The sequence below is a fragment of the Gavia stellata genome, chromosome 10, assembly GCF_030936135.1.
Source record: "Gavia stellata isolate bGavSte3 chromosome 10, bGavSte3.hap2, whole genome shotgun sequence".
Lineage (NCBI taxonomy): Eukaryota > Metazoa > Chordata > Aves > Gaviiformes > Gaviidae > Gavia > Gavia stellata.
Window position 1 is genome coordinate 20,456,046 of NC_082603.1, and position 21,557 is coordinate 20,477,602.

Here is a 21,557-nt window from a genome sequence, read left to right on the forward strand (position 1 = left end):
AGCCTCAAGACAGACAATGCCAAGACCACGAACAGTCTTTACTTCTATCAGTTGTTTCACAGCACAATGAGACACAGCACAAAGTTTGTACAGCGGGATCTGCAGACAGTTTAAAAACAGGCAATTATCTTTAATAAAAAGCATCGAGTCTGAATGTGAAAATATGAAGACAAACAATATTGCAGCTAACGATCACCATGCTTGCCTGTGATTGTCTGAGAAGTCCATCTCACTGACTTCTCATAGTGCCTTTAACTTTCAACACCATCTTCTCCAAACACCCTAGTTAGTGTAAAGCTTAATGGGTCCCAACTAATATGTGCAGTATGTTTCATAACGTTTTCCTCATGTTTCCAAACCCTGTTTGCAGTGTGCGAGGAGATGCAACGACTCTCATCATACAGCATTCTGATTCACAAAGAAGCAGCACAAGTGTTGTACATAATTTAATTTGCACTTCTGTATATAAATGTTTACTATATTGCACACTATTGCAGCACTTAAAAACATCTAATTATTTGCAAAAATTAGTAAAATACTTTAAAGGATTTAAAAATAAGGGTTTTAATGCAACTGACAAGATAATAAAAAAGCCATTTACTTAATGAGATACAATCCTTTATGTTGGAAATGAAAGTTACATACAACTAGAGTACAATTAAAATATACCATATAGTTCAACACTTAATTCCTCAAATGTGTAAAATTAACAAGCTTCTACTGTCATAGATATACAATTTTTCCATATTGTGAAAAGGATTTTTCAAATTAAATACAGGTAACATAATATTCTGTAGTTATATTTTATGACTGTGTTTAAACGAGAGGGTTGTATAATACTCACATTGTCAAATGTACTCACTAATGCCTTGGAAATTGCACACTTCCCCTCCTTTTCCAAAATAGAATCTCATTTCCATACTGAAGTCTATTATGCCATATTGGAAAAGTATTTTACTTTCTGACAGGATTTTCATAAAATTAAAAAATAGCATAATATCATGGCATTTAGATGACTTTTCCACTTATGCCCACGTAGAATTTAATCTGGATATCAGACAGACTTGTCAGAACCAATTTCCTAGACTTTTGTCTTATTGTACACGCAAGATGAATGATTACAGTATTTTACAAAACAGGAAAATCTCTGAACCTTACTAGAATTATAAATGTAATGATTAAAAATTAAAATCATAACAGAATCAAATTGTGATCTCCAACATTTATTAAAATCTTTTAAAGTTCATAAACGACAACAAAGTTACTGTAGAATTTATCGCATACAGCTAGCATACAGCAGCATGTCCTTGGTCTAAATGAAATACAAAAGATTTTAACATTTTCATACAAAGGATTTCTTTAAATTTATTAATGTGACGATATATCTTTGTTACATAAAATTTGCTACAGCAAAGTATCTTATACTTTTCTTGCACATATGTAAATATGGGTGGACAAAGACTGCATTCAGTGTCAGCCTCCTAATAACGTTGTGCAAAAATGCTCAACAACCTAAACATACAGAATGTTGGATGGTATGTTTCATACTCTTTTGTAAAATGCCTACAAAGGCTTTTCTTAAAGGAGTGTCATACAGATTAAAAGGAAGGAATGCCAGTGGTTTATTTACACTGACATTCAAACACAATGGCTATGTATCAATATAGCTCATTTTTTTAAAAACAATTCATCCTTGTATGCATGTAAATTTATCATAAAATATGAGTCTAGTTTAAACTGTTTAGATGTGCTGTTTTAAGACTGGTCACCGAGACAGCCAGAATCAAGTGTACAAATAAAACTACTATGAATAAGTTTAAAAGCAACCCCCAAAAAAGTGCTGAGCCACTGATTATTAACATTGAAATAAATGTGTAAAAGTGCCCAAAGCTAGCACATGGTAGCAATATCTTTTAAGTCAGTTGGTGAGAGTATACAAAACATAATTAAGCCCAAATACTTCTATCTGTGTGACCATACATTCTGTTCGATTGAAAGAAAGTAGGTTAGAAATGAAGACACAACGCAACTAAAATAAACCCAGCTGTTGCAGTTTTTAAACTTTGTCTCTTTTCTTCGTGAATGAAGTGCTGTAATTAAAAAGAAAATGATTGTAGCAGTACTCCATCCTCAGTTTACTAATATAGTATACCAGAATAAAAACTTGGCAATAACCTCTTAACAGCTAACAAAAAATAACCGTGTTCATCCAGCGATGCATCTAGAACATTATTTTGCATTTGCTAAACCATTTATTTTTCATAGCTAATGGCAGAGCGCATTTTGCTTTTTGTGGTGTGGTGGTTTTTATTTTAATGGATGCCTTTTTTAACCAAAAAAGGCTCAAAACAGGAATACTTTGGGAGCCCAAACATTGGCTTTTTTTTTAATTAAAAAAAAAAAAGAAAGAAAATGTGAATCAAAATGAATTGTATTCTCTACAATACTGACCAAAACTTCCTTTAAGAGTTTAGGTTTCATGTTCTTAAAAAAAGCTATTTCATACCTGCCAACTGAAATGCTGGTATAAGTTGACTTGGTTAAATATGGTCCAAAATCCAGACCAGGTAGAATTACTCCCTCTCACGAGACTGTAAGCTTTCCATGGTACAGTCTGGTTATGGCAATTTACCTACTGCCTAGGTGGGAAATACAAAAGGAGGAGGCAGTGACGAAAACTGCGGGGATGTAGAAAACCAAGGCACGGGGTCTAGCTACTGTCCCCTACTTAAGCCATCCAATTGATTCTACTGAATTTTGGTCAGCCTCCAGGAAGAAATGTTTTTAAGTTAATTTAGCAGACATTTATATGGCGATAAATACTACCTTCAAAAATGCTAAAAATGTTGGCTAGGTTTAGTCTGAGCTACTAAAAAATTATTATAAATTGTAGCATCAGACACAAGACAGACAAGAATTATTAGCTGGCACAGACTAGAAGCAACATTTATCTTTCACTTCAGTCTAAATCACACTAGCCGCAACACCTTCCATTTCACTCACACAAATAATACATTATTCAAAATAAAATGGAGCATTCTTGGGTAAAAAACTACTTCATTTTAAAGGGGGAAAATGAACAATACACAGAAACAAAGAACGACAGAAACCAAAGTTAAGTAGGAAAGTGGTCTATTATTCTGTGTTACTGCACAAACAGTGCTTGCTTAATTGTGCCTAGTTAGAAGGGTTGGTGCAAACTGCACACATGGAAGATGGCAATAAAGACCTCAGTCAGCTTTGTGGAATGAAGTAACTAGGTAACTGTTTTGACATATGATGGTCTCAGCTCCACCTCATCTGTTAACAGAGTGCAAAGATCCCAATGTGAGCCCTGATGTCATCTTGTCCTCTTACTCCTACTAAAAATCAGCAAATTCTTTTGCACATTTTTCTGTTAGAGACGCACGAATATCTTCTTCTTCATAGTCATCAAAGTTGCTGGTATCTCCAGGGCCTCTGCACTTTGGTATGAATGGAGCTTCTACCTGTATTTGGGGGGGGGGGGGAGGGAATAGCACATGAAATGTTATCGGCCTAATACATTTAGATTTATATGATAATGAGCACAACAATATTCCCATTACTCCTCAAATCCTGCCAAGAAATCAGGCAGTGAACCAGCTTAAAGTCGTGGCTCATAAATAAAACCAGCCTAAGAAGGTGCAGGCCTAGATGTATGAATGTAAGTTGAAACAGACTCATATCTCACAGACAAACAGCAATAAAAAATTACTTCCGCTTCAAAAAGAAGTTTACCTCTCTTCTTGCAGAAAAGACCCTGCTCCCAGCTCACTAGCTGCATTGTGCAGCTCCCAGTGCGGCGAGGGCTGCATGTAACAGTCACACACGTTCATGGCAGAAGCAGAGAAGTAGACTGATTGCCATCAACACTACTCAAAAATCTCAGGGCTGTTTAGAACACCTCTCCTCCTACTTACCAACAATCCTCTGTTTCCAAATAAAAACTAACCTAATACAAGTTTAAAACGATCTGTTCTGCATCTCCTAAAAAGTTTCTCCTAGGACCTAAGTGTAAGTGAGAAGTGAAAGCCTTCTCAAAACTAGGCTACAACTGAGAGACAAGCAGTGACTTGAAGGGCTCACCAAAAGATTATACAGAAAGCCAGTGCAACTCTAATCACTGGTGGAAAACCCCTTCTGGTATAGACCGCCTGCATATCCTCTTATCATTAGCCTTGAGATTCAGTGCATCTCACTTCAACTGTATCGTAGTAAGCCATTGAAACTCAGGTATTGGAACCAGTTGTTTTCCAGGACCCTCTTCACTGCTGCTTCTTAAAGTTGAGGGAACCTGCAGCTTTTTGAAGTTGACCTTAAAAATAAAATCCTTGGGTCTGGCTACAACTTAACAGTCTCAATCTTTCTATCCCAATTAGTGCACTTCAGCCTCTACTCATCTTGGAAGTTAAACTAAAGGTGACCTTAAACGAAGATAGAGGTCTGCACAGGGGACATACCTGCATTTTTACTGGCTAACAACTTATGCTGTCCCTAGCCAGTCAGGGGAAAAAAATAAAGAAAAAAAATAAAGAAGGAGTTGTTCCCAACTTGTAGACCCTGAAATGCTATTTTAGGGAACAGACTACTGAATTCCACCTTCACTCAGCTAATTTTAATTCAAATCTTAATCCTCCTAGTCTATCACACCTCATAAAGTTCAAAATTAAACTTAATTACTTTTTAAAATAACCTAAATTTTAGAATCAGCTGCATGCTGAAAGAAGGAATAAGCAGGGTTTGGGTTTGATGGGAGGCAATGATGAAGAATGGATGGTAAGGAAGGGACCAGAGAGAATGGAAGACCAGGGAGAAGGTCCTACGTTCATACGCTACTGAAACAGGTCTAAGACAAACTGGAGTTCGAGGTATGATTATCAGTACAGCATTCCTCTTTTTCATTTGACAGATGCCTGATTTATCCACCTTTATAGCAAACAAAATTATATCAAAATTATTGACGTGATGCAAATTTAAACCTGGAAATGCAAAGTAATCAGAGAAGTATCTCTCCCTGGGATGTACCAAGGAGTCTATGTGCTAGAGGCAGCATGGTGGGAAGACAGATAAGAGGGGCCGGCAAGGCTCCAGCTGAGGCAGGGGATCGTATCACACTGTGCAACCATGAAACTGCTCAGTGCCCAGGTAGATTACTGATGGCAGGATGTGTGTGTGTGTAAACCAGTAAACTAAAGAGGTACAGCACAGACCAATACAAATTAAACTCTGCTGACTTTGGGTGATAACACTATACACCCCCAAGAAATAACGCTAACTTTCTGCATTTATAGACTGTGCTACAATTGTCATGTGTGTATCCTTTTGTTCCTAAAACAATATACTTGTTTAGGTGATTTATCCTGAGAGAATACACAGTCTGTGTACGTACCTAGCCTTCAAAGCCACACATTTGCCATTACCTGAATTCTGTCTCTGTCTTCTCAAATTGATTTTCAATTACCTCCTTACAACAAAGCTCAGAGCACAAGAAGTATCTTATTTACTGCTGGAATTTTAGAATATGTTCAAATGAGATGTCTTAGACTTTTTCCTATTATCTTCACTAAGGAAAGTGCTAAAAGGAGATTGTAGGAGATAACACTGGTTTATATAGTAGAAATATCTGTTTGGCCCTAAGTACAACCATATTATCAGGCAGCATTTTAATAAACAGCTACACAAACACACAAAGAAAACAAGACTTGATCTTATCTGAAATATTAAGTAATTGACTGGTTCATTTATGACTGTAGCATAACAAATTATTCACATTACACTAGCTGCCAAGGACCACTACGTTTATTCAGGAAAATACATGCTGTGGTAACAGCCACTGTGAAAAGCTGGTATAAACCCAGAGTTTATTGCTGTATTTCTATGACTGCTTAAATGATATTACAATCCATGCTGTTGTTTCAGACCCTTAGTATTACAGTATTTATTCCTTATAATTAGAAGCTTCAAACTTATTCAGCATCAGTTTTCACAATCCTTTAAAACCAGTAATAACTATTCTGACTGTACTACTAGTTCACGTTTTTAAGTATTTGTTTCTGTGAAAGTAATTCTCTACAGCAGTGCACTAGCAATGCTAAGAATATTTAGCACACTATTAAAATATCGTTTTAATATTATGGGGCCTGGGTGTCCCCAGACGGCATACTGGGGAATGAAACTCAGTGCATATAAAACTGCCTTGTAAACAGGCAGTAAGAAAGCAAAGAGCAGATAATTACAATTCTGTAAGGGGGAATCTTTTCTTAAAACATCTATACTTAATAGAAAGAATACAAGATGTGTAAATTGTACCCTGTCTTCCAGTAATTAATACATTAGTGAATACTACAGCAACTGTATTGTTGGTTTGTGTAGCCAAACAACCAGTTTCTTTTTAGAAACTATTGTTAGTATTTAAGTTTGGCCTTTAAAACACCGCTGTTACAGCAGCAAGTTCATGCCTCTATAATCAAGACTGTTAGCATTTCAACAGTGTAAACCAATTCCTTGAAATGTTATCTCCTGACTCTAACCTTTTCACCAATATCTAGACACAAAATTATTTCTCCACCTGAGTCTTCTGGGACAACACCAATGAAGTTATTTTAGTATTTTATTGTTGTCTCTTGAAAAACCAAGAATTCAGAGGTTGCACTTAAGAGAACAAATAATTTCTTAGGAATCTGTTTCTAGTAACTCACTAATCTACAGATATTTAACTTTGACTCCACCTTGAAGAGGAGAGGGAGCTTTGGAGCTACTGGAAGACAGACCTAGACTGAATTGTTATTATCCTCATCACTTTACCCAGTTTCCTCTCCCAGCTCTGCTTTATTCATCCTGGCAGCCGCTAACATGCTCCTCTCAAATCCGTACGTTAGTGGATGCTCATGCTCTGAAAATATTCTCAAATCTCTCTGTTGCTTTCATTCTTATGCAAGTCTGAAGTTCATAGTGCAAACTGAGCATGGACTTTCTAAAAACCACATTGCAAGTCATGTTGGTCAGGTAGGGCTAGAAACCATTCTAAAAAATGCCAGAAAACAGCATTCAGCAGGGCTCTCTCCATTACTGCAACTTATGGAACTGCAGTCAATTCAAGTGTAGTGTCAGAAGGCAAAAACTCCTCAGTAGACACTGACGACTGAGTAGACACTCTCTACATCTGATCCTGTCCCAATCACAGATAAAGCAAGAGCGAGAAGGAGGGAGCATACTTCTTTAGCAGAAAAAGAAAAGTTCTAGCTTTGGCTACAGCTCCTCCACACTGAAGCACAGTCTAACTGTTAAGAACTAGCTGGAAAGGAAAACAGATTCCTCTCACCTGTGGAGGAGTATTTACAGATACCACTAGAGCAGGGGTTAAATAAAAAGCGAGAGAGGCAGGAGATGGCTCATTCTGAGATTTTCCAGAAATAGACTAAAGCACAACAAGTGTTAAGAGAACATGAATGTACACAGAGGTCCAGGATAAAATACCAACAAGAAACAAACATAATTCAATCAATATAAACCCTTCAGAGTATTAAAGATAAAACTACTTTCACCTTTTCTTAATTTAATTAAAAGTGACAGATTTAGGAAAGCAAAAATAAGCAAAATAATTAGAAATTTTACTTCAACCCCTTAAACACCTGTAATAGTTTTGATCAGGAAGGGTCTTACCTTTCTCTGATAAATGGCAATCCAATCTGTAGTTGCAAACCACTTGTGATTCTTTATGTCATTTACACCATTCTTGAGATTTCCATATCGTTTGGTCAAATCTACCTGGAGTAAATTTCTTAGAAGATCCTTCAGGTCTGAACTGAAGTGTGATGGGAACCTTACCTAAAAATATACATCCACAACATTAAAAACAATATACAAATTTGATTCTTCCTCCTGCGAAGCAAAACAAAGTTCACACAAAAGGAAACATTGGGGCCATTTTCTATTCTTCCTCTAAAGACAAATCAAGTAGGAATGCATGAAAAGAGAGATGATTATTGTTGCACATGTATTTCTGTTTCACAGAGTCTTTATCAATAGCACTAATCTTGTGCATCTACCATTTTTTGAACTGGAAGCTTCTAGACCTGATTCAGTTGAGGAAAAATATTAATTTAATGTAATAATGATTCAAAAAGCTAAATTTAACTTGGTGTCTCACCAACACATCATCATCTCAAGGCATTTCTCAACTATTTTTTAGGAATAAATTTTTAGATTATATTATATATACACAGACATGCATGCAGGAGATACAGTATAGTAGAGCATATATACAGCATATAAATATACAGATATGCTCTGAAATAACTGAACATTTAGCAATCACACATGAAAATTCAATCCAGAAATTTATGCTGTACTGTAATCCATTTCTGATCACTAAATACACCAACATCAAAAGTCTTATGTAAATAACACAGCACTATTTGGAGATAACACACAAGTGACTTGCCAATACAATTAATTCAAACCTGACTAAGAAATATTTGAGGGTGATTTATGGGATATAATTACATAGAGTTTTACTAGCAAAAGATCTACTGACACCATGTGAGATGGAAGAGAGAAGAAAGGGGAAAACAACTTTCTGCCTGTTCTATTTCTCATGCCCATAGTCTCAGCTTTTGACACTCCCTATATTCAGCTGATCAGTTATGATGTAAATGCAGAACATGGAATTATTTAACATAAAAACATGTTGCAAAATCAAGAGGTCTGATAATTAAGGACACTGCTTCAGTTTACCTGTCAATATGGCTCTATTGCAGTATATGAGAAATTCACAGGTTTTAATGAATGTAGTACCTAGACAGCTGAGAAATAAGGAAATATTAACTCCATTTTTTTTTAAGTAGAGAACTAAGTGCATGAGGTAGATTAAATGAAAGACTTAAGGTTATAAAGGAAACATATTGCTAGCTGAGAACTGAATGTTATAAGTCCAGTGCTGTTTCTGCAACTACCCATCCATGGACTCAGTAAAAAAAAGGTAGATGACCAACAGTACAAATGCCAAGCAAATTAGATGCAACTGCAAAAAATGCCCAAGTTTTTTTAGTTTAGAAGATAAATATTTCTTTAAAAACATATCTTTGTAAATGAATTCATGGAGACAGCTGAAGGGTAACAGTATTACAGGCTTTCAAAAAGCAACCACCTTTTTGATTTAAATAAGGTCCTAGACAGGAATCAGTCTCACTGCAGTGTACCACAGGGCCTACACTGAGGCACTTCCCTTGGTAAGAATTACAGAAGTACGTAAGGTGCAGCACAGCATGTGTTTATGTAAGGACAAGGAAGAGAAGAACCATAACAAATCAAGTGAGCACGAAGAAACATGGAGAGACAACACTAGCTGGCAGGAGAAACAACAGAATGATCACATTTTCAACATTATCTGACACACTAATAGACATTCATGAAAAATAAAAGGGAAAAGTTGGAAATACTTTTATAAAATTTTATATAACAATGACATGTCTTGAACTACAGGACTGCAGGAGTAAAGAAACCTACTATGAAATATGGAAAAATTCTCTTTTCAAAAGCTGCAAAAATATTTCTAGAAAAGAAAATAGCTAGGCAAATTAAGCATACACCTGAATAGTTATTAATAGTTGTTGGATCATTTTTATCCAAGCCTAAAAGGATATAATACCACACCGTCTGTAAATTTAATAACTGGCATTTTAAATTTCAAGGCAGGAAACAGATTTTTAGAACTTTGATTTTTAATATTACTGTAACAATGTCTGTACTGGAGAAGCGTGCATTACAAACTCTTCCCATATTCTTTCCAAATTGCTCACTGTCCAGTAGCCAGTAAATTCTGCATCTACTCCACACAAAAACCAGATTCTGCAAAGAAATACACAGAGCCTTCACTCACCTTGCCAGACACAATCTTCTCATAAATTTGAATGGGCTGATCTGCAAAGAATGGGGGATATCCAGCTGCCATTTCATAGATTAACACTCCTAATGCCCACCAATCCACTGCCTTGTTGTAACCCTGGATAAAATGAGAAATACCACTGTTTGCACATTTCTAACATAGTTTAAGATTTCCAATCTATATTTATGGAATACAAAGAAAGCAAATTCATTATTGCTTGTTTAATATGGAACTTACAACATACCTCACACCAAACTAAAGCTCAAAGATTCCAACAGCAATGTACTTAAAACTTAATACAGTGATGACAGTGAAACAGTGATGAAAGTGAAACATTTTGCATGCATTCCTGTTTCAGTCTTTACAGTGATGTGACAAGACTCCTTAAGTGACAGAAATGGGCACAATTTATTTATTTAGTTATTTAAAATAAAAATAATCTTGTTACAGAATAATTAAAACTTCTTTCAAAGCGTAGGGAAATTTCATTACATATAACAACACTTCCTATATTGTATACCATCATCTTTTTGATTATCCGCATTTCAAAACATTCATTTTCATATTTAGTAAACTAGCTACAAGAGCTTAAAAGTTTAGTTAATTAGCTGTTATAGTCATTTATGATCTGATCTTTAAAGCCTAAACATAAAATCATTAGTAAATCCTATTTAACACTAAAAAAGACAGAAAACCCCACCAACCCCATCAATTTTATATCATAAGCAGTTTCATAAACTATAAGGATATTTTTCGTTTGCAAAGGATGAAGGGCTACAGTTGAACAGCTATATGATAAATAATATTTCTTCTACGTTCAAACACGTAGTGCAAGTACTAGACACAAACTGATCAACAGGAAGCTTAGACTGCATGTACTTTATGTGTAAAACCAGTGGTTTGTCATGTTTGATTTCATGTAAAGCGCCTTAAACCTGAAACACTCTGCAACTAGTTATTTAATGACTACCGATTCATCCCATATGCAGTTCTTGTTACCTCTGGAGCTCCTGTTCTAGTCTGTTAAAACTTCAGAATGTAATCACTCAGATCTGCTGTTCTGATAAGGATGCTAGTTAAATAACCTAATTATAGATTCTTTAAATCCCTTTTTCCCCTCACAAGTTACATGGCAAGCGTATGTATAAAGTTCTGTACCGTTATATGAAACTCCCTCCTTTGGAGTAAGTTTCAGCATACTAAAAACGTATTTACACTGTAATGATTGCACTTTGTGTAATTCATAAAGAGTTGACTAGTCAAAATTTGATTTTTGGAAGTATCAGCAATTTTTTATCCCTCAGAGTTTAATAATTGGGTGATAAGTTTTAACTGCACCAAATGCATGGCTGAATAACTAGACAAATTACCTTGCTGAGAATTATTTCAGGTGCCAGGTATTCTGGAGTCCCACATAACGTCCAAGTTCTTCCTTTTACTCTTTTTGCAAAGCCGAAGTCCGTGACCTGTCATCAGAAGAAGGGAAATGACTGTAAGTGCATTTCTACAAAGAAATTTAAAATTAAGTACTTTGAAATATTTGGGAGAGCTATTTTATACAGAGGAAAAATTTGCTTCTCAAATCACATAGTACCATATAGCCAGATCTACCTTTAGCAGCCAGTCCTTCCGATACTTCTAATTCAGACAGATAGAAGGTTTCTCATGATAAAATTAATAAATAACATAAAATACATATTTTTCCCCCTGACACAAGCTTCTATTTATAATCTTAAAAAATCAGCGGGAACTATGGCTTACTAATCTTCCACATGTACTGCAATTACATTAATCATTTTTCTTATACTTTTCACATCAGACTGTTTATACTGCTGAAGGTTTAAAGAACGTGAATATGAACAAGATATTTATCTTTTCCTTTAGTTAGCAAATAAATGAATCAAAACGGGTCAAGATATCCACCAGTCTTGTAAATTTAGAATTTTATTGCGTAAGTGTATAAAGGTTGTATGTAAAATTAGTGTGGGAATAAGACAACATAAAAGAGGTCTTCCATTAACTTCTGATTCTGAGTATCTTTGAAAGCACTACCAGAGTCAAGCTTGTTTATATTTGAGGACTAGGGAGGAAATGTAGCAGTAACTGTGTTCACAAATGGCAAGTTCTTGGCCATTAAGAATTCTTCATTCCACTTGTCATGTTTTCTGCAGTAAGTTTTCAGAACTCTGTATGCGATATCATCCTCTCTGTGATTTTTTTTCTGGACTGTATTGTGGAATACATATGGAAGCCAGGGAGTTACATGTGAAATTCTGGGATCAGTTTCAAGCTATCAAGTCTATGCTTGTTTGGGCATCCATTTCTTTTGCTTTTTTATTTTTTTTTCTTTTGCCTTCTCCTTCTTGGTATCATTTCCAACCCATTCCCTGAGAAAACATACTGTACCACTATGATAACCATTGCTAATTATACAATAACCTGTGCTGATGTTTCTGATACACTAGTGTGACAATTAAACAAGCCAAACTCCAAACTATCAAGGCAGCTTTTGCTTCATTTTTGGTAGAAACAACAGCAATCACAGCTGGAACTGAATGGAGAGGGTGACATGCTGACTAGACAGACCTGCTTCAGTCAGCAAAGAATCATTTCTGTGTTTGTGAATGCACGTCAGCCTATGTAAGAAGAATACACTGTGGAGATGGGACAAATGGTAATGGCTTTAAAATTCAAAACAAAAATGAACAGAGTTTCTAATCAAAATTTAGTTGGAGCTGCAGTATCAACATATGAACACAAATCACCCTCTCTGTTCAGAAGCAGAAGTGAACCAACTTCACATGGGAAGAGTGACTGCTGGACCCATTATCGTTTGCAGTTTGCCCACCATCACAAAAACATACTGTGACAAATAGAGAGCCGCCAATTCTGGAGTAAGCCGTTCATAGCTTTACATTAATGGTGCTCCCCAACCACACTGATAGAACTTGTATTTCTCTTCTCCCTACTGTGTTATTTTATTCTCCATGCAAAATTATTTTACAGTTGTAAACAACGTAAGATATGAAACCTTTCCACTTCTCTCAAATATTTTTGTTATGTATTTTCCTGTTAGATTCTGCTATGGCAAAAGGTGACACAATGAGGAAAGAAGAGCTTCTATAGTTTAAGGACTGCAAAGCATTGCAGAGTGCTTGTTGCTGTACACCATTTGCCATTTAGATCAAAAACATAAGAGCTAAAAGGAAGATGAGGAGGTGCCGTGAGAGGCTGTTGTAAAATCAAAGTCATCATTTGCAGCACTGCAATTCTGATCTGATCTCAACTCAGCTCTTACTCCAGATGTGCTGAGAAGGTTAGGACTCTCCAAAGGTGGGATTCATCTGACTGAAATTAAGTACTACAGTGTTGGTGTTGACATCTAAGCTGGTTATCCTAAACTATTTATATAGACAATGCAGAGAACCAGACATTTTAGGGCACCTTTTGTCTTGCTCTAGGACAGACGTATAAAATAGGTCAGATGAATAGAGCCATGCAATCACCCACTTCTCACTGCAGACCCCAAGGGAAACCCTGACAACTCACTCAACTGCAGACAGCTTCATTGTGCATACTTAATTTTAGTCAGAGGAAGTACAATCCAATGGTTTTAACCATCACTAAGCAGTAGGGCATTTTAATGCTCCCTGAATTCATGCCAAGATGCCAACCAGCTTCAGACCATTTATTCTAAACACATTTGCTAGAATTACCTAACCCTACACTGGAAGACAAGACTTCACTCCCTAAATATATGAAGAATATCATACCTGGATGTATCCTTGCTGATCAATTAAAAGATTTTCAGGCTTTAGATCTCTGTAGATGAGGTCTAATGAATGGAGGTACTCAAATGTTAGCACTATCTGAGCTGCATAAAACCGTGCATGTGGTTCACTGTGAAGAATTAAAAGAGTATTAAGTACCCCAATGCTATGCTAAGATACTGAAACAACCATGTAACTGCCAGGGATAGACAAATTAAGTATCTTTTAACTGGTTCTTTTACTGTGTAACAAGAAAAATAAAAGCAAATAGCAAACACTTCAGAATTGATACACTCATTCCCTAAATTTAACTTAAGTCTTGCAGCTAAAATACACATGCAAATCAAGATGAACGTATCCCACAATATTGAGCTTAGACTTTAAATTTTACTTTTAGAAACTATCATCAATTTCGGTGACAATATGCATAGGAATTCCAAGATTCTATCGTGCATAGATCATGAATGCCTGCATTAACTAACTGAAAAATAAGAAATAATTACAAGTTTTTCATTGCCTGACTAGTTCAAGTCCCCTGAAAGAGGGGTAAATTAAATGCACTTACCCCTTCGGAATTTTTTATTCAATACTAACAAGTATCATAAAACCCTCTTCCCAAATTAGCAACATAAGCCTTTTTAAAGGAATAATGTCATTAATACTCTTACCTGAACCTTCCGATTCTTCTTAGATGTGAAAACATTTCACCACCAGGAACATACTCCATTACCATGTATAAATTAGAATTGTCCTAAGGAAGCAAGTAAACACACACAAATACACATTAGGCATGCTATATTCTCTGTAATTTCTCTCCAGTATATTTTATTAAAGAATGAAAATGAAAAATTGTAGCCATCCAATGACCTTAACAAATATAAAGCAACAGTTAGAAATTCTTAAAAAAGTGCAGAAACACGGGATAAAAGAAACACTATATATCTCAAGAAACCTATTTTAAAGTAAATTTGAATAATTAGTGAGTTCCTGACACAGAATGGTGTGTAAGTGACCTGAAGGAAGAGAGGATAAGATGCCTACTGCAAGACAAGACCTTTTCCTCTTAAAAGTTCAGGATTGACAGCCTGCGGTATTCTCGTCTCCCACAGCCCAAGCCCCAAACCTCAAAACTGTAAAGATGAAGGTAAAACATGTTTGTTCATTTTAAATGGTATTTAAAAAGAAAAAAAAAAGGAATTATATAGAGGACACATATCACTATAAATTTGGAAAATACTCAATTTTTTTACAGACTGACTAGCACATACTGTCATGAAATTAGAAGCTAACCTCAAAGTTCCGTCCTTCATGGTTAAGATTGTCATTAAGACCTGCCTCAGGTATAAATCTCAAGCAAAAAAAATCTGTGGAACAATTACAAATTTACCATTCTATATATTGTTACAGAAATACATCCTTTGGTTTCTCTCAAAGACAGACTAATGCCTAAAAGCTCCCTGCTGTACAAAAGCCAGGTTCCCTCCAAAACAAGGGAAATCTCTAAGAGTTTAATTTAATTTAATCTGTATTTATTTATTTGGAGATATCCTTTCAATCATCACCTGGTGAACTGGAGTGTGTGTGCAAGCATGCACACAAGTGCAGGAACTCCTGCTCAAGACCTGGCAACAGTGCCAAGTGAAGCATCTTTGAAAACAAAAATACTTACACTATTGCACTGTAAAAGTTAAATGTTTTAATATCTAAAGTTTGACCACACAATTCCCAGAAACCCAAACAACTACTTTCAAAATAATGATTACCTTAAAAGAATACTCCAGTTTTACAAGGAAAGGGAAGTTCACCGCTTGTAATATTCTCTTCTCATTCAGTGTGTGTTCTATTTGCTTCAGTTTGACGACCTAGGAGAGAAAAAACAATCTTCAGTTTAAGTATGACGTTTTGCAGTCGTTGATAACATTTTCAATGTGAAACAAGTAGTTGAAAGCAAGCTTGTAACTTTACAGATAATGAAAAACCTTATGGATTACTAGTACAATAACAGTGCCAAGAAAGGATTAAAAAGTCTGATGACATTTTAAGTCATGCAATGTGGTTTGCATATAACACTACAGTGTTTCTTACTACATGCTGAGTATAGGAATCAGTAAGGAAAACAACTCTTTAAGGATTTCTTAAGAATTGCTTGCGTTTGTAATGGAGATACTTCTGCAGTGAGCTGACAGTTCAATAAAATCCATTTGATCTTTGGACCCTTTGCTAAGAAAGGCAGAAAATTGTGTCAGACACATTTAACGATGAATTTTGTTACGTGTGAACAGGAGTAAACTGACTTATTTTGCATAGCTCACACATTAGTGAGGAAAAGACTAAGGAGAATACAAATTCAAAATTTCCATTCTTATAAACAATAGTTACTCCTGCCAGACCTTTCAATGAGTTTTGCATTTCTGCTTAGCAAACCGCTTAGCAAAAATATTAAAAAAATTAAATGCTACCTTCTTGGAATCCATTATAATGTTAAGCTGCTAACAAGGCAGCAAGTGGCAGATTTCTGATAATTGCTCTCAGTAATTAACAACTGGTTTCCTTGTGTTAAACCCCAACATTGCATTATCGATTCTTTCCAATTTACTTAATCCCTATTGCACAATTTATCTATATCTCATTTTGACAATGGGATGATTTCCAAGTAAAGTTACTTTTTTCTTTCCCCCCATAGGAAACAAGGAGGAAATGTAGAAGACTGATCAAAACAAGTCTGTTTTTATGTTTGGAAATCAAATTTAACTGCTATAAAATAACAGATAAGCAAGATATTGCAACCCTGACTGAAACTGTGTTTAAATTTAACTTTTAGATGCAAAAGGTAGTACCTATAAAAAAACCACTACTGTTTTGAAATAAATGTCATATGAAAGGAATAGTGAGTTAAAAATATTAAATCTCTTGAATTACAGACCATTGGGGCCCAAATAAAAATTTTGCTCAAATCAGCTCATTTGTGGGAAGTGTCCCCCTCCATCCCTAAAAAACTATGGTACTGGAATTATCTTGGCCATCAAAGCAAGCAAGCTAAGGTTTTAGTTTGATATCGTGAAGCGTTCAGCTGCAATGCTAGACAAGACTTTACCACCCTTCCGGCATCTTCTGCTGGTTAGATACTGGAGGGTGATGGCAGCAATACCACAGGCTGAAGCTGGTGTTTAACACTTCATAATATCAAACTGGAGCCTCCGATAACACAGCTTTGCTCACATTTAAGCTCAGGCTCAGGGCATGTCCAGTGACAGCTTCCTGTAGATCAAATGATATCTGGCAACGGCAGATTCTCCAACAGCTTGTTTGTGTCTGAGCTTTTATTAACAATATTTTCTTTCAAAAAACTATTACGTAATGAAACTAGCCAAGCAATGTTATGTTACAGCCTTCCTAAATCAAGGCAGACAAATAATGGAATAACAACCCTACACAAAAAAAACCTACTGGCTACATCAACATCATGCATATTTTTTTTTCATATCCTGATAAACCAAGCATAAGATTGGATGACAAAGGGACATACAATATGCTTTCTCTTCTTTAAAGTAAAATGCAAATGAAAAATTATAGGCAGCCTGCACATTGTCTAATTTCAAACATCTGTATGTTTTCTTTAATATACAAAGTGACAGAAATGTGTTCTCCCTAAACCATCTCCTATTTTTTGATCAATTAATAGAAGTTACTAATATAACACTAATATATTTCTAATAGAGTACATAAATATATAATTGTATATGCTAACTTGAGTTGAAAAAGCATGTAATTCATAAAGGAACACTTCAGACTTCTCATTATAGCCAAATCATCTAATTTTCTAATAAAAGACTGATACCTGGATGCAAACATCTTTAATCCTGTGAAGCTTTTACTGCAAGTCCACTGCAATCGTTAAAAATGTGAATTTTTGCTTTTACCAAAAAATTTTACAGCTAAAGCTTTCCATTTGATTTTAGACTGAGAGGCAGCAATGAATTTAATTAACTTTAAAAAAAAAAAAAAATTCTCAGACTATTTTTATGGCAGCTTTCTGAAGTAAGATGTAATTTCCTAAATTGCTCCAGTGACAAGGATTCAGCCATTCATGAAAAAGGGTTCAAAGAAAAAACAGTTGAAAATCTGAAATTTGACGATAGGCTCTCTGTGCAGTAGTGGGATGCTCATCACACTTCGTGTTACAGCAATGCTCCCCTCAGGATGCCGTCAGCCATACCAAGGTAATGATGAGGTAAATTTCCACACGGGTGGAAATGGTCTGAGCTGTCTTTCAGTTGTACTATGTTGGAAAGTCTTTTTAATTTAATTGGATTTTTTTAAAAATAAAAGTTAGAAACCATTGTTATAGGAGAATACTGAAGTTGCAAAAAATTGAGCTTTTCCAAGTAACAAAATAATGCCAGAATTGACACTAAAAGGTAAGTTTACTGCAGTTTCTTCTTGTCTGACCATTGTAATGCAGTCTTTAATTAAATGACACATTATTCAAGGTCCAGGACCCCAAATCACATGTAAAGAATACTGGAACTGCCAACTTGGGGAAAACGGTTTGATTATGTCACTGCCATAGTTCCATTATATACAATTACTTAGGAATGTAATAATGCTTAAGTGCAAGAGTCCACATTGAGGCAATGCTGACTTTCATTTTGTCAGTTGCTGATTATTAAATTCTACTTGCCAGATTAATATTTTCTTAATATGATTTTTGTTACACAGCAGCAAAGTTATGTATAGTGCCTTACAAAGTAAGAAAAGCTCTTATATTGAGGACCTTAGAATCTACTAATCTAAACAATGTACTTCCGAAAAACTTGTCAAAACCATTACAAACTAACTGTATCGATACATTTCTTAAAAATACTTCTTAGCGTTCTGGAATTCTATTTTATTTAAAATTTAACCTTTATCAAATGACACCGCTTAATCTGAGAGTAATAAGCTGTTAAAAAAAATCAGGCTGGAATAACAATACAGATTCAGGCTACAGCACTTGAGTTTGACACAGAAGATGTCTATTGTGTGACAGCTGTTCTGAGAGAGAGACTACTGTTCTATCTATGCAGCTACTATAGATGCAACAGGACTATTACATAATTATTCATACAAAAAGTAATACCTCATGGGATCAAGAGTGGAAAAAAAATTATTCATGAAAACAATTTGTTAAATTATGGTTCACAAATGAAAATTTTGAGAATTTCTGATCCAAAGTGTCTTCCATAATTTTGAGCTACTCTGCAAAAGCGTATTTATTTATTTAAACTACAGCACTACATTTTGCTTTTGCAAAGAATATATAGGCCACCTTACAAAAGCTAAGCAAAGAACTTAACTGTAACATTTTATTAATGCCTTGAACACTATTTAGAGCCTCTTTAGCCTGCCATTAATGTTACTGGCCATTGTAATAATTCTACACAATCCCAACAACTGAATCGGCTGGCTAAAAAAGAAAATCAAGTGTTTAAAGTATCACCAGTATTCAAGTGCAATAAGCAAAAGCACAGTAAGTGCAACAAAGTTTAGCCACAGTTAACAGATCTTTGTCTACATCAAACTCTTCTGTACTGCAAACACCACTATAAATGACACCAACCTTCTGTTTGTCCAGTATCTTCATAGCATAATACTGTTCTGTGGATTTATGTTTCACCATCATAACTCTCCCAAATGATCCTGTTCCAAGGGTTTTTTGCCTCTCAAAATCATCTAGGCCAGCAGTATTCTACATGTACAAGGACATAACAACATTATTTACAACTTAATACCCCAAACCAATTTTAACTGTGTGAATTGATTTCAATTATGAAAGAAAATTGAGCAAAATTGCATTTATCAAAGACAACTATAGCCAACTACACTGTTACAATTTCTTGCCTGCCAAATTTTAATAAAAAAATTTTACATTGCACTCATTAAAACAGAAAAAGACTTAACTGAATTGTATCCATTTCTAGAATTTGTCCATACAGATGACACATGCTTAGTAAGAAACATTTAGCAGTAAACAGATCATGGATTTAAACATGCAGATAAATAACCCCCTCATGCTTCACAAACAAGAATATCAGAACACGCAAAAACCCCTAAGCTCTAGAGACAGTTCTACCTCAGAGTTGTCTGGAGAGCGTATCACTGAGTAAATTTTCTCAGATATTCATTACCATCACATTTCAAATGCTGCTTTAAAAACAATAAAGACCCTCCCCCAAAACACCAACCCCCCAAGTTCAACTTTTAAAAGATTTCTCTCTAACAGTCTCCTTAACCTGCCTCCAAGCCCTATGCAGTAGACTTAATACCTTTAATTCCCCTTAATACCATGGGGAAAATTATTAACAGATGTGCCAACGCTTACTGTTATAAAAAGCCAGCTAAAACATGCCAATAGATTTTGAGTCTTGTCATGTTGATGGTGAACATCACTCTCAGTAAGAGAAAGCTGTTGTTCAGTATGAGCATTTCATCAGCTCAGACCTGGAGAAGACCCAAGAGTCTTTGCTGATGAACTTCAACAACAAAACTAACATTAAAAATGGAAACTTCTTTAAAAATTGCATTAAACTTATTTCTGTTTTCTGCTCTGCTCATTACAGACTGATAACATTATTTAAAAAATACAATACAGAAAATTATTGAATGCTTAAATGACTGATACCTGAGGGGGACTTTCCCATTTTCTTAAAAAGTCTTCTTTGGCTTTGGCTAGGAACTCTTTCACTGAAAACACACACACACAAAAAGTACATTTTTATTAAGGTAATTCATCATGGATGCAATGGAGATGCTTTGTTAACAAAATATGTAAACTTCATTATCAACTTCTCTCTTCAACTCATACTATGCTATTTTTCACCATGTACAAAAGCAAGTACCAATGCCTCTAGAACAGTATCTCCAGGTGATCTCTAAGCTTTCTGGAGTAACTACACCATTCTACTCAAATTACTTAACTACACCAGCTCTAATAACTGAAAATACTGTATGCGCAAGCAGGCTTTAAGGTGATGCAAGATGTTCTTAATTCAGCTGGGAAAAAAACACAAACACCTGACATTTATAAATAGCCATTCCACAAAGACAGAATTTTATCTATTTTTGTCAAATTTTCTTTCAGCTGATTGAGCGTAATGTCAAATCTCATTGCTTTTTCCCCCTCATCACCTTTATTTAAAGGCTGTTTGCAAGCTCAAGTACCAAATGGACAGCATTACTGCAAGCAAAGACAAAGCACAAGGCTACGACGACACTTCACATTAGGCATGCCCACAGTCAGAGAATATATATTTTTAATATTGATTATCCATTGAAACTGAAGGAATGTATAATAGCAAAATTCTGGATGACTGTTTAAAATGTGCACCAGCATATTTTGTTCAGATCATCTTTCAGCTGTTCTATTTTTTGAATATCAATTATCAGCCAGATCAATGCAGACTACTTAATGCACAGTCATAAATGGGAGGTGTTTCAGACATTGCTGTGGTTCTGAAAGAGTGACAGAATCAAGAAGAAAAGATCATACTGTTTTTGTGTTCTCTGAATAATTCCACACAATATAATGTTAATAACATTGGGTTTTCTGTACTGCAATGTTCTGCCACAAGCAATTTCTAAAAATAGTCAGCAATGTGCCAAGATTATTCTGGTCAATATCTAGAAACATATTTAGCAACTGTATTTTACCTTCTGATGGTCATAAAAAAATAGGTTTATAAGGGGTTGTAAACAATCATCCAATGAACCAGAACTTTTTTGTACTTTTCTTTTCAGAGAATACTTGTGTTTACACAGAGAACTTTTCAAAAAATCTCTTATCACTCTTCTATTACCAGTACAGTTAGAGCACCAGTAAAACCAATGGCAGCCCTGGAAAA

The 21,557-nt window shown here is 35.2% G+C and overlaps 1 protein-coding gene across 4 annotated transcripts in view; it reads right to left on the minus strand.

The window, feature by feature from the left end:
• Window positions 1-1,202: 1,202 nt before the first annotated feature.
• Window positions 1,203-21,557, minus strand: part of PRKACB (protein kinase cAMP-activated catalytic subunit beta) — a 73,337-nt gene continuing 52,982 nt past the window's right edge. For 3 of the 4 annotated variants that reach the window (XM_059822290.1, XM_009821961.2, XM_009821964.2), the window contains exons 2-10: window positions 20,339-20,400; window positions 19,277-19,405; window positions 15,441-15,539; window positions 14,346-14,428; window positions 13,681-13,807; window positions 11,278-11,373; window positions 9,902-10,024; window positions 7,684-7,848; window positions 1,203-3,488 (exon numbers count right to left, since the gene is read on the minus strand). In XM_059822290.1, the coding sequence (XP_059678273.1) occupies window positions 3,363-3,488; window positions 7,684-7,848; window positions 9,902-10,024; window positions 11,278-11,373; window positions 13,681-13,807; window positions 14,346-14,428; window positions 15,441-15,539; window positions 19,277-19,405; window positions 20,339-20,400 (1,010 nt within the window). In that variant the 3' untranslated portion in view covers window positions 1,203-3,362. Of the gene's footprint in view, window positions 3,489-7,683; window positions 7,849-9,901; window positions 10,025-11,277; window positions 11,374-13,680; window positions 13,808-14,345; window positions 14,429-15,440; window positions 15,540-19,276; window positions 19,406-20,338; window positions 20,405-21,557 lie in introns of all 4 variants that reach the window. The other variant, XM_009821962.2, reaches the window with a different exon arrangement.